Source organism: Synchiropus splendidus, chromosome 18 (genome assembly GCF_027744825.2).
Source record: "Synchiropus splendidus isolate RoL2022-P1 chromosome 18, RoL_Sspl_1.0, whole genome shotgun sequence".
NCBI classification, from domain to species: domain Eukaryota; kingdom Metazoa; phylum Chordata; class Actinopteri; order Syngnathiformes; family Callionymidae; genus Synchiropus; species Synchiropus splendidus.
In genome coordinates this window covers 10,518,046-10,533,546 of record NC_071351.1, presented here as the reverse complement: position 1 = coordinate 10,533,546, position 15,501 = coordinate 10,518,046, and the positions used below count along the sequence as shown (strand labels likewise).

At 41.4% G+C, this 15,501-nt stretch overlaps 2 protein-coding genes across 8 annotated transcripts; both read left to right on the top strand.

Moving 5' to 3' along the window:
• Window positions 1–111: 111 nt before the first annotated feature.
• LOC128749434 (PHD finger protein 20-like) lies at window positions 112–6,656 on the top strand. 5 transcript variants are annotated; one of them, XM_053849042.1, is made up of 18 exons: window positions 112–150; window positions 1,290–1,369; window positions 1,534–1,705; window positions 1,935–2,019; window positions 2,206–2,279; window positions 2,350–2,560; window positions 2,651–2,734; window positions 2,904–2,963; window positions 3,057–3,243; window positions 3,330–3,439; window positions 3,506–3,646; window positions 3,835–3,921; window positions 4,013–4,158; window positions 4,238–4,337; window positions 4,405–4,600; window positions 4,667–4,874; window positions 5,212–5,440; window positions 5,552–6,656. In XM_053849042.1, the coding sequence occupies exons 2-18, from the start codon at window positions 1,290–1,292 to the stop codon at window positions 5,686–5,688; spliced, it is 2,307 nt and encodes a 768-aa protein (XP_053705017.1). In that variant the 5' UTR covers window positions 112–150; the 3' UTR covers window positions 5,689–6,656. The 5 variants fall into 5 exon arrangements, with proteins under 5 accessions (XP_053705017.1, XP_053705018.1, XP_053705016.1 ...); XM_053849043.1 differs by lacking the exon at window positions 112–150 and adding an exon at window positions 171–215; XM_053849041.1 differs by lacking the exon at window positions 112–150 and adding an exon at window positions 920–938.
• Window positions 6,657–7,339: 683 nt separating this feature from the next.
• LOC128749436 (protein NDRG3-like) lies at window positions 7,340–14,613 on the top strand. 3 transcript variants are annotated; one of them, XM_053849047.1, is made up of 17 exons: window positions 7,340–7,447; window positions 9,218–9,301; window positions 9,767–9,799; window positions 10,960–11,065; window positions 11,177–11,297; window positions 11,384–11,446; window positions 11,521–11,581; window positions 11,664–11,750; window positions 11,812–11,868; window positions 11,942–12,045; window positions 12,107–12,172; window positions 12,235–12,286; window positions 12,354–12,401; window positions 12,531–12,566; window positions 12,990–13,041; window positions 13,445–13,482; window positions 14,239–14,613. In XM_053849047.1, exons 2-17 carry the CDS (start codon window positions 9,242–9,244, stop codon window positions 14,254–14,256), a joined length of 1,002 nt encoding a protein of 333 aa, XP_053705022.1. In that variant the 5' UTR covers window positions 7,340–7,447; window positions 9,218–9,241; the 3' UTR covers window positions 14,257–14,613. The 3 variants fall into 3 exon arrangements, with proteins under 3 accessions (XP_053705022.1, XP_053705021.1, XP_053705020.1); XM_053849046.1 differs by lacking the exon at window positions 13,445–13,482; XM_053849045.1 differs by lacking the exon at window positions 14,239–14,613 and having other exon boundaries at window positions 13,445–14,232.
• The last annotated feature ends 888 nt before the right edge of the window (window positions 14,614–15,501 follow it).

Below are 15,501 nucleotides of genomic sequence, written 5' to 3'. Positions count from 1 at the left end.
GCAGAGGATGCACTGTACTATGTTGCATGCCAAATGTAGTTCCTCTCTGAGACGCGATATAAATTTTGGGTGACGAAGGCTTTATTAGACTGCGCATGCGCGCTGCAGACGCCATAGTGAGACGTCACTCATGAGTGCACTGCCAGAGAGGTAAACAAGCTTTTATGTTGCTCATTCAAACTTTAGGAAACCTTTTCTAGATTACGAATGAGTTGGTATGTTTTTAAACTTTCGCCTTTTTTGACTGTTCGGTCTTTGCCATAAATTGCCTTTCTTTTTGCAGCTGTCAGTTAAGAGTTTTCAGACTGAGCTTGTGAACCCTTGAAGCTAGCAGTTAGCTGCTATTCTGCTGTCAAGGGAGTGAAAACAGCCGCTCACTTGAAACGGACGAGTCAACAACTGACATCACTTGGCTGTCGCATTGCTGCTGCATGTGATGTTTTGGTGCATGTGTTTCCAAGATGGTTTTAGGTCGCCTGTGGTACATTTCTGCCAGTTCAATGACGCCAACCCGAACATAGCTAACGTTAGCATTCCTGTCTCTGTCTGGACGGCTGTTAAGCCGAAGGCGGGCACTTGCAGATTGACTTGGTTTTATGCCAATCACAAACTAGAATAACGCCCCACAGCAGCCCACGGACCAATCAGTTGTTTGTGCCCCTGGAATGTGACTATAAAGTGTTAAAACGGCTTCCGTCACAATTGTACCTTATTGACGCTGTTGTAAAACCCGAATAGCAGTTGGACACATTAAAGCAAAGTATGATGCTGTTAAAAAATAATAAAGTGCAGCTGTTTTAGTGGTTACTTAAAAAGACCATGATATTTTCAGTATCGTCAATATGGCCGTGCTATGATATAAAATGTAATCACATTTATTTGGTGTGTTAGCCAGTGATGCATCTTGATCATGGGGATGTCAATTTGCTAAGAGAATGGTGCATCTCAAAAAAGTAATCTTGCCAAGATGCCAAAATGAGGTCTACTTCAGTCGCTTACATTCATTCATTGATACATTGCATTTGGCTTTGAGACCTTTGAAACTTTAAAGTGATAGAAATCATGTTATATATTTGTTGTAGTTAGGAGTCAAGAGCATTGTTTTTAAATATACTATTAAAATCGGACGTATTTATGCTTGACCCAACTGAAACATCTTCCATCTGATCTACAAATGTACCACACTTGATGAAAATGAGTGAAGAATAATGTCACTCAAATGAGTATAGCAGTATCATGGGTTGAGGGAAAGTTTGCTTACACGTCTCTGTTATGTCTTGACTCGTCAGATGAAGACCCCTCCAGAGAGGTCGGGAATCACCTTTAAGGTCGGAGCTCAGCTGCAGGCCAGAGACTGCCAAAAAAACTGGTACGGACTCAAACAGACAATATTCATTTCATGAAATTTTCTCATTATCACCTTGAATAAATGTAAGAAATGACAAAATGTAAGTCTATCGGGATTTGATTTCTATTACAAACCATTAAACAAACCGTGTCCTTTTGAAATCTATATTTTTTTATTAATGTTAGGTACTCTGCCACAATTGAGAAAATCGACTATGAGGAAGAGAAAGTACTCGTACACTTCAAGCAGTGGAGCCGTCGTCATAATGAATGGATTCATTGGAGCTCGTCCTGTTTGCGTCCACTGGAGCGCATCAGTCTGAGGCGGCAGGGGTTAAAAAGTTCCCGCTCCTCCCCGGTATGGCACTGTTCAGAATCAGTTTGATTTTCAACCTCTTGACACTTTTTTGGCTGTTGGCTAGTCCTATGTGTAATAAAGTTTTGCCTGATGGACTGCATGAAAACCAGTGGTTTTCAATCTTGTCTTCTGCAATACAGAAGCAAAACATGATTTATATAGTGCAGTCTAACAACTGTATACAAAAATGTAAATTTGTTGTCTCACTAGCTGTTTCCATGTTTTATAGGTATTTGTTTCTGGTACAAAGGTTCTGGCATGTTGGACAGACTGTCGCTTCTACCCAGCCAAAATCATTCGTGTCAACAAGGAGGGTAAAAATGACGTATTTTACCTTGAAGCTCTGTATTTTTGTATTTGAAATTACAGTCAACATTGCATTAATGCTATTTGCTTTCACTAGCTTATTTAATAACAAGTGTGTTATCGCCAGTTTGTATTTATTTTGTGCTTTAATCTGCAATCCTTGTTATCAATTGTAATCATTTGTGTGTTTTCAGATTCCTACACAGTGCGATTCTATGATGGAGTAGTTCGAAATGTGAAGGCTGCTAAAATTAAGCCTTTCCCAAAAGTAAGTTTTCCTGGATTTGCGCCTCTCAACTTTTCACAATATATGTACCTGTGTGCGTGTGTGTTCTCAGAGGTCAAAACGGGAGAAGAAAGCAGTTGGAAGTGAAGGATGGGAGGAGGGGGAAAGTGAGGAGGAGGACGGAGACAAAAGGGAGAAAGAGAAAGAGGAACAAGGAGAGAAGGTTTCAACTGAGGTGAAGAAAGAAAGTGCTGACAGTGAAAGTGTGGAGGCGAATAATCATACTTCACTGTGCCTTCCGTCACCTGGGCCGAATGAAGAAAGTAAGAATGATTCGTTTTATGTTTAATGCACTTAAACCTGAAAGACAAAGAGAAACATTTACTGCTGCTCATTAGCACATTATTTTCCAGGTAGAAAAACTGAGACGCTAGATGAACCAGGCACTGCTTCCTCCATCCAGCCAGCTCTTTCCATCCCACCACATGTTGACAAAGGTGAACCTATCAATGTATAGTCATTGGAACTAATGCTTGGCAGTAAATACTGAGTGTTAATTTTAAAGGAGGGAGAACAAAGCAGCTGTTAGTGTTTGAAATTTGCACAATGATAAGATGTTTTAATGCAAGTGCAGTAATAAAAGATGTTTGCAATCTTGTCTATTAGACATCCTGTTGGAACGTCAGTCCCATCTCCCCACCACACACAAGTACAGTCGAGAACCACGTAAGAAACGAAAACACTAGACTATTAAATGAGTTTTATCATCCTTATTAATAAACTAATGCCTGTTTAAAAATTGTGTGTTCTAATCCCTAGTATACAGAGTGATAAAGAATCAACCACCTCCCATCCTTTCCATTGATTTGGACCACAACCCTTTCAAGTGCACGTCAGTGGGCTGCACTAAGTCCTTCAGAAAGGCCAGTTTGTTGCATTACCACATGAAGTATTATCATTCTGATCAGCTACAGGACAAGAGAAGCAGTGGGCAGGGAACTTTGAGGTAAAATTGTGGTTTTAACTGCAGAAAGGCAAAATTGCAGGTGCCACTGGGGCTGTTTTTGAAATACTGTTGTCATATCTTTTAAGGAGGAAACGCTCATCTTCCGAAGGATGCGAGTATCTACTGGAAAGAAAGATGAACGCACAGGCCAGCACATTTCATCATGATGACAGAGAGCACAGCATAGTAGAGACAGGTTGGACTCTTCTTTACATGTTTATTGTCTTTTAATCTGTAGTAAAACCTAAATTGTTTGTCGCAGTCCCACCTCCGTGTCCGAAATCAGAGGTGAAGAAAGAGGAAGCGAGAGAGAAGCCATATGGAAATGATCGGAAGGAAAAGAAGAACTTCTTAAGAGTTAAGCTGAAGAAGAAGAAAAAGAAGAAGAAGAAAAGCCATTCAGGTAAATGTAAATCCATAAAATGCCTATAGAACGCCTTTTCTACCATGGATTAAAGTTTGAAAGCAAAAGTAGTTTTATAGTCCGACCAGGTGGGCAGATGGTGATGGTCTTTAAATAACTCTTAATTTCATGTTGAAGTTCCATTGTTCCAGCAGCCCACTCAGTCAGCTCTTTTGTTTATTCTTCAGGACTTTGCAGCAGTGACGATGAACTCTTAGACCATCCACGAATTATGCTCAAACTCTCTCCGGAACACCCAAATATATTTACACAAGGTGAGGATGAGCTCACAGCCCCACGTAATGCAATCCAAGCCGAATCCATATGATGAAAGGCCTTTTTCTTAATTCTTTATTGTTTTTCTAGCAGCTGATGATGGCAGCGATTGGTCAACACTCACTGCTGAGAGTGGAGAAGACACTACTTCCTGGCCAGTTGCTATGGAGACAGAAGAATGTGAGGTAGTGAGGTGCGTCTGTGAGGTGGACGAGGAGAATGACTTCATGATCCAGGTAGAGAAAAGGAAATCCTTTTTTAATGAACACATTACGTGGACTCTGCCGTCAGTTAATATTGTTTTTTTTGTTGCAGTGTGAGTCTTGTCTGTGTTGGCAACATGGCACCTGCATGGGCTTGTATGAGGACAATGTCCCGCACAACTACATCTGCTACTACTGCAGACACACAGCAGGTATGTTTTTGTTTTGAGTTGAAAGTGTTTTTTATTCCTGGGAAACGAATTTACAATGTGTTATCAGGTTGGAGACGTAAACAACATTACTTGCCACAACCGGACCTCCTGACCTCAGGTCACATGTTTGGCCTGTCTTGCGTAAAGGAGAACTACTCTATTGCTAACGCCTCCAAGATCCTGCACACTAGCGGTCTTCTGGCCCATACCTATGGACTTCATCAGGTCCTTAGTGGACTGCAGCTGAAAATTAGTTTGCTCCAGTAAGTGACCAACATCTCTTCTGTTTGTTTGCTTGAACACATTAGTAAAGTTGGTCCTTCATTTAGCTCCGCCTCTCACCCTGACCTGCGGCTGTGGCGGTTTCCCTGGAGATGGCTTGATGAGGAGCCACTGAAAACCGAAGATTCAAGGGAAGACAGTTCTGTAAGCTACGTGAGCAGTGAGCACTGTTACCAGAAACCTGGTGCTTTGAGGGCTAAATCGGAGCCTGAAGAAAAGGAATGTTCAAAACCAGAAATAAAGCCTGAACAAAAGGTAGGACATTTGGTTTTCATATTGAATGAACTGTATAATTTTTGTTTAGGAATGATTTTAATTTGTTTTCTCTTGTTCCATTCAATAGGTTGACAAATATATAAAAGTATGAAAAGTAATTTAATAAAGTCATAGCTATGTAGTTTGAGTAACAGTGCAGCACACACTCATGCCTCTGGTGACTGTTGCTATGAGACGGTTAAATACTCTGGACTCTTTTTGGTAAATGCTGATTTGTTTTTCATCAGGTTCTGAAAGTATAAGTGAGAAGTCAGTTTATGTCTTCGTCTGTTGTCATTGTTCGTGGGAAAATATCTCTGTTCCCCTTTTTCCTCAGGAAATAAAGCAAGAAGATACTGACAGTGATGCAGCGGTTGCACCAGAAAACTGTTACCTTGGCGAGCGCCGTCAGTTATCCGTGAAGAGCACTGATGTAAACGAAGAGCATGCACTCTCGCTGTCAACAACGTCAACGATTGGGTGTCAGTTGAACCTGTGCGAGCATGTTGAGTCTCTTCATCAGCAGATCAATGACAGGATGGATCTGATTGAGAAAGAGCTGGATGGTAAAACTACTCATCAATAATCCCAGCACTGAGAACTGACAGTTTGCTTGTTTGTTTGTGACACTTTTTCTGAACCTTCAGTTACATGGTGTTAATGTTTTTTGTCTGCAGTGTTGGAGTCCTGGTTGGACCACTCCGGAGAGCTTGAGCCACCCGACCCTTTATCCCGCCTCCCACAGCTTAAACAACGAATCAGGAGGTTGCTGCATGACCTCTGCACAGTGAGACTTCTGTCTGTCCAACACTGAATTTTTGCAGCACGCATTTGAACTTTGACCCAGCGCATCATGACACACGTGGTTGCACTTGGAAAAAAAAATGGACCCGCAGTTGCTTTGCAGCAACAAATGAAAAGGCAATCAATCTAGTTTAATATATTTTTTAAATGAATTAGACTGACATTTTTGGTGGACTTTGTGTTCAAGAACATTTCCATGATGCTTTCAGTGGAGTCTCTTGAAGGTTTCAACTAACTGACTAATGGCTTTCTACTGTTGGAAGTGGTTCTTTTTAGTCTAGAACATGGTTTACCAAAAAACATTTCTTTCTATTTACCCTGGAATAACAACCTAATTAGTGACTCCCAATATATAGTTTAAGGTTTATAGTATTCAGAAGGTAACCCATATTTTTAACTGTAGTTAAATTAGATTAACTTTTATATATTCAGAAAGAAATATTTGGTTTGTAATTTTTTGAAGTTCTGGTAGTTCCACCTGTAGGAATGGCAATTCAACAGATCTACTTGGATTTAAGAAATGGGTGTTTAAATTGACAGTTCTTGTCAAAACATGCTTCTTGAGGCTTTTATCTGAAGTCATTGGATTTCATGCCGGTTTTCACGACCCAAACAGATTGCCTTCTCTTTTTGACACCAACATTTATAGTGAGTAAGCCTGTGTACTGTAAGTGTTCATTCTGTGTTCCGTTTCAACTGCGGAGTTTCACAGTTCACAATTTGCAGTTCAGTTCAAGCCTGAGACGACCGTATTCAGGACATGTAAATGGGAAGTTTTCTATAAATGTACAGGAGCCAACTGTATAAAGCTGTAGATTTATTTTTAAGAGAAGGTCTGAATGGGTGAACAGATTCTGTTCCAGTTTCCAGGTGGTTTCATTTTGCTGTGTATGGAGTGATCATCTTGGCTTTGTGTCATTACAAATGTTTGTAATGCTTATTTGGATGGGAGTTCATATGCATTGTTCATTATAATAAAAAGACATTTTCAAAAATACAGGTGCACTGTTCTTTCATTCATGTAAAGTGACTTGCTGATATTAACTCTCTAACATCATTTTAGGAACACAATAATTGCTCTCCTCTTTGTGTTATTTATAATATACGCTTAAGTGTTTGCATCATCACATATGTGGAGAGTGCGCCACAGTGGGTACATGCTGGTTGACAGATGGTGGCACTGCAGAAGAAGCAGGCAGTTTCATTGACCCTGGTGTGGATGACCTCATTATGCAGCATCAGCATGGATGAACAGGGGCTGTTGAAAATCGTTACTTCTAATGCTGTTCCATGTCAGTGAGTATCTTGTTTGTTTAAAGACTTTTTCTGTGTTCCTAATGGTGACATGTCTGATGTTCTGACAACGAAAGTTATCAAAACTTAATTAACAAGTGTCAAAACTGGCAAGTAAAACATAAATCCCAGATTTTATTTGAGTTAATATGAGCTTTTAACATCTCATACAGACACAGCTACATCAGTCTTACATGTTGCTAGCATATTTGGGGTTTTTTTTAAAGCAAAATGTAATGAATTTCCCTCGAATCGTCTATTTACGTGGAATATGTGTCGTATTCGTAATAGCACCATAATAATAGCGAGACCTGCGTTGCCATGGAAACCCACTGGGTGACCTCGTGACCACTTCTGTTTAGGTGCTCTTAGCACCGCCCCTCAGTGTCCGCGTGCGGCTGTCAGCTTCCCCGGTGCGACTATTATCTCTCCGTCTTCCTTCGGAACCGCTTGGGTTTTGGATTGTACGGCACCTGGTAAGTTAACCTTTCAATGGCTGCTTCCTACGCGACGACGAGTCAGCCAAAGCGTTCGCTAGTATTTGGTGTTATCGCCAATGGCAGAGTAGTCGAGCCAAGTTAGCTCGACCACCGCGGCTGTTGCTTCTTCCCGTGGGAAGCTATTCTCACTGTTTCCTTATACATGTGGATTAAGGCGCCAGTTATCACCGAGGTGAAACGTGGCCGGCTTGTAATGGTGTTTAAGCCCCAAGTGTGTGTCTGGAACTGGCATTAGCGACGGGCTTATCAACGAGGAGCTCCTCTCCCGTGACTCCTCCACATGTATAGACGCACTTACCATGCGGACCTAAGTACATTTCATCACGTTTGTCCTGTTTTCAAATCCCAAACTAGCGTCTCTTCAAACTGAATGTACAGTATATCTATATCTAGGAGGGTATTGGTGTCAGAAACACCTCATTTCTATCAAACTAATGACCATGGAGTATTGCTAATACAGTATATACATTCCGAGTTAGCATCCTCATGCTATGCAAAGCGAATGCTACCTGTTGAAAACAGAACAAACTGATGAAGTGTTGGTGTTCCTCTCAAGATCTGGATCAGAATATGTGGGTGGACGGCTCACCAGGCGCAGAAGTACACACAGATAAACATGGAAACAATCTGAGTGGAGCGCTGCTTCACCAGACAGATTTCAGTGGCTAATATTTTGCCAAGCTTATGTGGAATTTCTCTAGTGTTGTGGGGGAATATTTTGTAAAAAAAATATTTTTTTTTTCTGAGGATATCGACCATCATCTCATGATACAATGACCCATCATGGATCAACTGTCCGTCTGATATATGGTGGCAGATCCCGCTTCCAATAAGGCTTTCATCTCCCTCTTGCTGCTACCTTCCTGTCACAGATCACACCAGATAGTTGTCTCCTCTAGTTCTACCCGCCTGCACGTTCTTCTTCACCTCCACTAATCTCTGATCTAGCATCAAAACATTAGCTCATCTGTTACGCTGTCTTCTCCATGCCTCCCTCTCATTCTCTAACACAATTCAACACAGAAACAATGTATTAAACTAAGAGTTTACCAGTAGCCATGATGGCGGAGTGACATCAAGACATATGATTCCAGTCTTAATATATTATTCATATGCCATTCAAACATATTGAAGTCAAGCTGTTGCAGTTACTGTATGAAATTGAAGCAAAAACATGACATCAGCTCATTTATTACAACATTTGTGTGGCATTTTTAATTGTACAACGCATTGTTGATATGTTGACAAATATACAAAAATAAAAGTCAATAAATCAAATATAAAAAAAAATACAGGGTTCTCTCCAATGCTTTGGAAGCATTGGGTCCCACCTGGGATTTTCACCCTTTGCGCTAACTCAGTTTGTTAGGACCCCACCTTTGCTTTTGTATTCCCTGTCTTCAAAATCCGACACATCAATGCCCCCAATTCCAAATCGGAGACACTGTGGCAAGAAAAATACTGAATTCTGACACATGCATGTTTTTAGATCTATTGCACAGTCATTCACACATCTATTGTTGCTCAGAGAAATGCACACTATCAGAGGATTTGAATAAAGGTTTTAGCTGTACATAACTCCATGGCCTTTATTTCAAAAGGCCTCTTCGTTTCTTGGTTCAATGTTTTTGAAATTGAAGGTTAATAACCATTATAGTGTCATGGAGACTGGATGATAGAATCAGCAAATCGTTGCTGACTTTATGATAAAATAGTGGATTTTGACAGCTGTTGTTATCGCCTCAGGATAATAGGCAGGCAAGTGGTTTCATGATGGAGGAGCTTCACGATGTCCAGCTGACTGAGATCAAGCCTCTCCTGACTTCACAGGTAAATTTCATGCACACAACAGTTTATTTATGCAGTGTTTTCTTCAAGCTGCATTTGTGGCTGAATGTTTGATATTATGTTCCCCCTCGAGCAACACCTGCTGGATAACAATTTCACTCTCAGTATGGGAGAAGTTTTCCATTTTTGAAATGAGCACTCTGTAGAAGGGAATGTGACTTCAGGGGTTTTCTTTCAGATAAATGGCAATGGTTTTGATTGAAAAACAACAACTTAAATTATAGCCTGTAGGGTCTGCAAAGCAGAGTTCTCTAGAATTTCTCAAATAAATATAGGTCCCATGGAATAGCAGTGCTTGTGGAGATATTTCACGTCTATATGCTGGGGCCATAAATTTGCCTCGTGTAATGTTTCAGAACTGTATAGGGCCTAAATGTCGACAGTCTACTACGAGTAATGACCAGTAGGTGATCAAAGAATCTGATTTTTTTTTTCTTACTTTTTTAGAATGGACAAAACCTCCAAGACTTCGACTGTCAGGTGAGTTTATTTTTTCCATTTCTAATTGTATTTCAATTGGAAGTGACAGTGATGTAAAATCAATTTCAACACATGGAACTGTCTTTTGTCGTACATATCAGTATTTTTTTAAACATCATAACACGTTCCAAATGCCGCTCTTTAACAAAGCTTTGCTTAAAAGTAGAGCAGGAGGATTCTGCTGGCAGTGTAAAATGGTTCCCTGAAAACATTAATCATTTCAAACCAGTAGCACACATGATCCAGGGTGGAAAAAAAAGCATCACTGCGTGCTTTGCTGTGTGGGAGTTGCTTCCAAAAACAGAAAATAATGTAGTGTCGTGGAGCTTTGCTGAACCCATGCAGAAAGAGAATATCTCCATGCACAGAGACGCGCAGCAACTCCAGCTCAGCCTGAGCACCATTTTAAACTTTGCACTGATGAAGGGCAGCAAATAAGAAGGGATCAAGAGAGCATTTCACAGGAGAGCAAATATTTGTTGTCATACACAGCCTAGGAGAGAGCTCTTCGCTTGCGTTGTGTCGTCTCTGAGCCAACCGATATCGATGATGTCGAACGTTAGCAGGCAGAGTAGGTCAGTTTTCATCAATAACTCACCACCACTGTGTTTTGAACAGTGATTGGTTGAAACTATTTTTCATTTTGATTTAAAAAACGTCTTGCTTATGTCATAAGTTGTGTCTCATTCATTGGGTTGTCGAGCCACGGAATTTAATTTTAAAATCAAGGGAGGATTCCTCTGCTTTGTTGTTGTTTATTTGCGTATTTCCATCTTTTTAATTTTTTGAGTAGTTCCCTCCAAAAATGTTCTAATTTTAAGCCAACTATTCCGCCTGAGCGTCCATCTGTAGAGCCTGCAGTCAGGCTCTCAATAGAAGACTGACAACATCAATGTGCCTCTCATTGTTAGTATGTGTGACTCTTGACTCACGCTGCAGCTCCTGTCAGGTAGAGACCGCTGTGCTAAGTCACATGTCAACAGCTGCCACCTCATGAGACTAAGACTTTGAGCCTTTTGCTTGTCTCATCCTCCTGACTTTGTGGTTGGACGTTTTACTTGATAAATACTGCTCTTAAATGGATTGCCAGAGCAAAGTTCACTGAACCCAATTTGTTTCTGCTGTGATCAATATATGCATATATCTGCTTTGTTGCCTAGGAGCATGATGTAGAGACTCCACATGGTGTGCTGCATGTTACCATGAGAGGGGTTGCTAAGGGCAACCGACCCACAATTCTCACCTACCATGACATTGGCCTGAACCGTAAGTGAACATATACAGGGAGGTGTTGTTTTTGTTTTGAGTAGAGTTTGAATCATCTGAACATCTTTGTGTGTTGATGTCATACAACTGTTTTTTTTTTTTTTTCCGCAGACAAGTCTTGTTTCAACAGCCTGTTTAACTACGAGGACATGCAGGAGGTGACTCAGCATTTCTCGGTTTTGCACATTGATGCTCCGGGTCAACAAGAGAACGCTCCCACATTTCCCACTGGGTAAGCTACACTCGAGCACTGAGACAGCATCACCTTTTTGTGGTGCGAAAAGGAGAGTGACTGTGTATGTATTTTTCTGTTCAAAGATACCAGTACCCCACTATGGATGAATTGGCTGAGATGCTGCCTTCAGTCTTGACACAGCTCCAGTAAGACCAGCAGCTTAGTTTCACTTGTGTTTTTGAGAGTGAGTGTTCTTTAAATTTGCCTTTCTGACGTCCAGGGTGAAGAGTGTTATTGGCATCGGGGTTGGAGCCGGGGCCTACATCCTCACCAAACTTGCTGTAAGTGAACTTGTGCTGACCCAACTGCAACTATAAGGCTTTTCCATTTCATGGTTATTTCGTTTTTGATTGTGTGTTTCAGTTAAATGAACCCATGCTGGTTGAAGGTTTAGTTCTCATCAACGTCGACCCATGTGCCAAGGGTTGGATGGACTGGGCCGCCTCAAAGGTATGTCTCACCTCCCTCTGGTTGGGTTGCTGTGATGCCATTTGAATCTGACGTTTCGCAGCTGAGCGGCTGGACCAGCAACCTGGTGGACATCTTGATGGGACACCACTTCAGCCCTGTGAGAACCCAAAGAATTGTGTTCATAAAGTGATGAACATCCAGTGCGAGCAGGATTGTCTGTCTGTTTGTAGGACGAGTTGACTGAGAACAAGGAGCTCATTCAGACGTACAGACTCCACATCTCTCAGGATATACCACAGGACAACCTGGCCATGTTTTACACCAGCTATGACACGTATGGACAGAGAATTGAAAATAATATTAACCTCAAATGAACACTAATTTGTCCCCACTAGTCGCCTCGAGTTGCAGATGGAGCGTCCAGTTCCTGGCCTCAATGAGAATGAAGTGAAGACACTCCGGTATTTAGTTTTAAATCATTCATTTTTTTATGCTAAATCTAACCCAAGTGTGCAATTGTCAGGTGCCCTGCTCTGTTGGTGGTTGGAGACACATCACCTGCCGTGGATGCCGTCGTGAGTATCTGATTTGTTTCCATTAACCAGGACATCATTTCGCTGATCCAGTTGTGTGTGTTTACAGGTGGAGTGCAACTCTAGACTGAACCCTATAAAGACCACACTGCTCAAGGTGACCCAGTCTTTTAAATCTGTTGCGGTGAATAGTGATGTGAAGATGCATGTAATATTAAGAAGCCTCAAAGTCTTTCTTCATTTATTTTCAAATATTTTTTTAAACTTACTCTTTGTTTTCCTGTAGATGGCAGACTGTGGAGGGCTTCCTCAAGTGGTACAGGTCAGTGTCCGAAGATGAACAACACATTTAATCTGGCTTGTTTCTTTTCTTTTTTTTGTAGCCGTATAAAAATCCAATTGGAATATGATGGAGAGGTATTCAGATCAGATCAGACTGACGGCTTCTTCTTCAGGAGACTATGAGCCAGACCTTTTCCGGCTTCTCGGCACTCACTGATCAATTTCCAAATATCTCTAGACGAGATCTGTAATCTTGCAGCACCATGTCCAGACGCAGCACACATATCGGTCGTGCATAAATGAGGCTTTAATATTCACAGCCACGCTGTTGTCAGTAGACAAAGTAAAGACTCGTCTCATGCATTCTCATTTGCAAAGCCCTGATGTGTTCCACTACTGCAATGCTTAGTCATTACAATCCGCTGAAAGGTTTTTAATGCGACATTTGTGTTTCCTCTCACAGCCTGGGAAACTCGCAGAGGCCTTTAAGTATTTTGTCCAGGGGATGGGATACAGTAAGTTTCTGAAATCCTGATGTGTTGTTTCCAATGGTGCTTTCTCCTCATCCACACCAACGTGAGCCTGTGGCTTATTTACTGTCATCTATTTGTTGTTGACCTTTGTGTGTGGCTGTCACAAATGTCCTTCGATTCCAAGCAGAGGTTGAAATATTTCTCTCAAGTGAACAAATGGATACCACTGATTTATTATCTTATCTATAACATATTCATGAACTTTGTCTTTGTGCGCACGTCAGTTTTCAGTGCGACTTCATTTGCTGTAAGTAGAACATCCAGAGCAGCAGGTGATGAATCCCTGTGCTGGAGAACAGTCTGTGTGTGTCCTGTGTGATTCTAACTTTAACAACTTTCTATCGATTTTTTTTTTTGTGTGCTGTTTTCTCTTTCTGCCCTCCAGTCCCTCATGTTGTCTTAAATCACCTGAGAGCCAATCAGGTATCAGGATTTTATCAGAGCCCCGCCCTCTCTCCATCCTCTCACCATGATGTCAGTCGGATCGTTTTTGTCTGCATGTTGCTGCACTTTTTCTTTCCCCACACAGATTCTTTCTCGGTCAGTAGGCGTGGCCAGCAGGTCGTACAGCATGCCAACACTTTCAGCTCGCACTTTGTGATGAGATTCTGCAGTTGTTTTTTTTAAGTGATGCTTCCTATGTGTAATGAATCTCATCAACAGAACAAAGCTCCCTTTTAGTCAGATTATAAAATGTACCAAAAGTTTTCAAGGAAGTAGAACCTGGGACAGACTCATGAACCAATGATGGTCCATGTGGAGCCAAAACTGCCCCTTATGGACTACAATCTTTAAATATAATTCTGGTGCAGATTGTAGCGGCTCATGGGAAACTGTCTCTGGTCTTTACCTTCCTTGGTCTATTTTTGGTACTGACCACTGCAACACTCAAAAAAGAAGTATCTAGTATAAAAAATATTTTTTATCTCCCATCTGTCATCCATACGAGCCAGCTGAAAGATCATCTTTATCTTGATATGAAACACATTATTATTATAATATTTCACTCTACATTATTTTACATGAAAGCAGCAAAAAGTGATCTTTGCTTTGACTGTTAGGATTTGAACCCCGCCACTGTGCAGGCAATTCAAATCCGAGATGGAGATGATGACTCATTTAAAAAAAAAAGGGACACCCAAGAACACTAACATTAAGCGGAGATTTGCTTCCCCTCAGTGCCAACAGCTGGAATGACCCGCCTGGTTCGCTCCAGGACCCACTCGGCCTCCAGCGTGGGATCATCAGATGGGGCCCGGACCCGCTCCACCACCCAAGCTCTGCCAGATGTCACCGTCAGCCCTCAGCGCAACGTTGCCCAAACCTTAGAGATGACATAGAACTGCCTGTTTACTCCGAAAACCCTGAGTTTTCTGTTGCTTGGAAGCTCAGACTCCATGCAGTTCTTGTGCTTACTGTTCTTCCCAGGTAGATGAGGACGCTCCCACCGTGTTCCATAAGAAAGTCATCAGATGACATGTATATTTGTTAGAGTTCCGGGGATAGTTTCGCCAGCTCAGAGCAAATCATTTCCCTTCAGGTTCAACTTTTCAATCTCTTATTTCATGTACTGTTTTTGCTAGAACTGTGGTAGCTTTAGGTGCCGTTGTTTGCTTTTCTTCTTAAACTTTTTTGTCTGCTACCAACTAGTTGAAGATATACTCCTGTGTTCTCAGATGTCTACTGATTCTCCAGGATCATTTTTTTAATTGCAATTCAGTGCCACTCGGCTCATAAATCACTGGCTGTCTGAAGCTTTAAGGAACTACTCTAAGCAGTCCCTTAAAGGTGAACATCACTTTTAGTAACGGTCCAATGTTCTGTTCTGGTTTGAAGTATTTCTCATGGTTTTTACTTCTGCTGTGATTTCTTTTCTTTGGTCTGAAATCTTCCAGTTTCTTTTGTGATTATTCTTTGGCAGCATGCTTGTTGTGAAGTTTTAGCATGAACAGTACAGTGGTCATGTTTAGTGAGAAAGTGAAATGTCCTTGATGCACCTCCATGTATCATGTTGGTTTCAGAAAGGGGGTCAATTGGGTGGTTCACTCTTCTGTGGTATGAAGTCGCCATGGTGGAAGTGAGCACATTGGATACGTTTGAGGCACTTTAAGCGGCTGCAGTAAACAGGGCAGTGACGTTGTTTGGATTCTGTTGATAATCTGTCCCACGCTGACCTGGTTGCTGTGACAGATCAGAAGTGGCAGGTGTTAAAGATGCATTTCTACATGTTTGTTGTGAGACTGCCACCTAGTGGAGCTTTAAGTTATATGTCAACACGGGTGGGGAAGTTCGAAAGTTTTTTTTTTTCTGTAAATTATCGTCATGGACAGGCGCCAAACTCGCAAAGCTCCTGTCTGTATCTATTCTATAGAATTGACTGCTGTCTGTAAGTGCTTATTTTGTATTTGAGAAATATTTTCCCTGTAAGTATGGCACTTGATG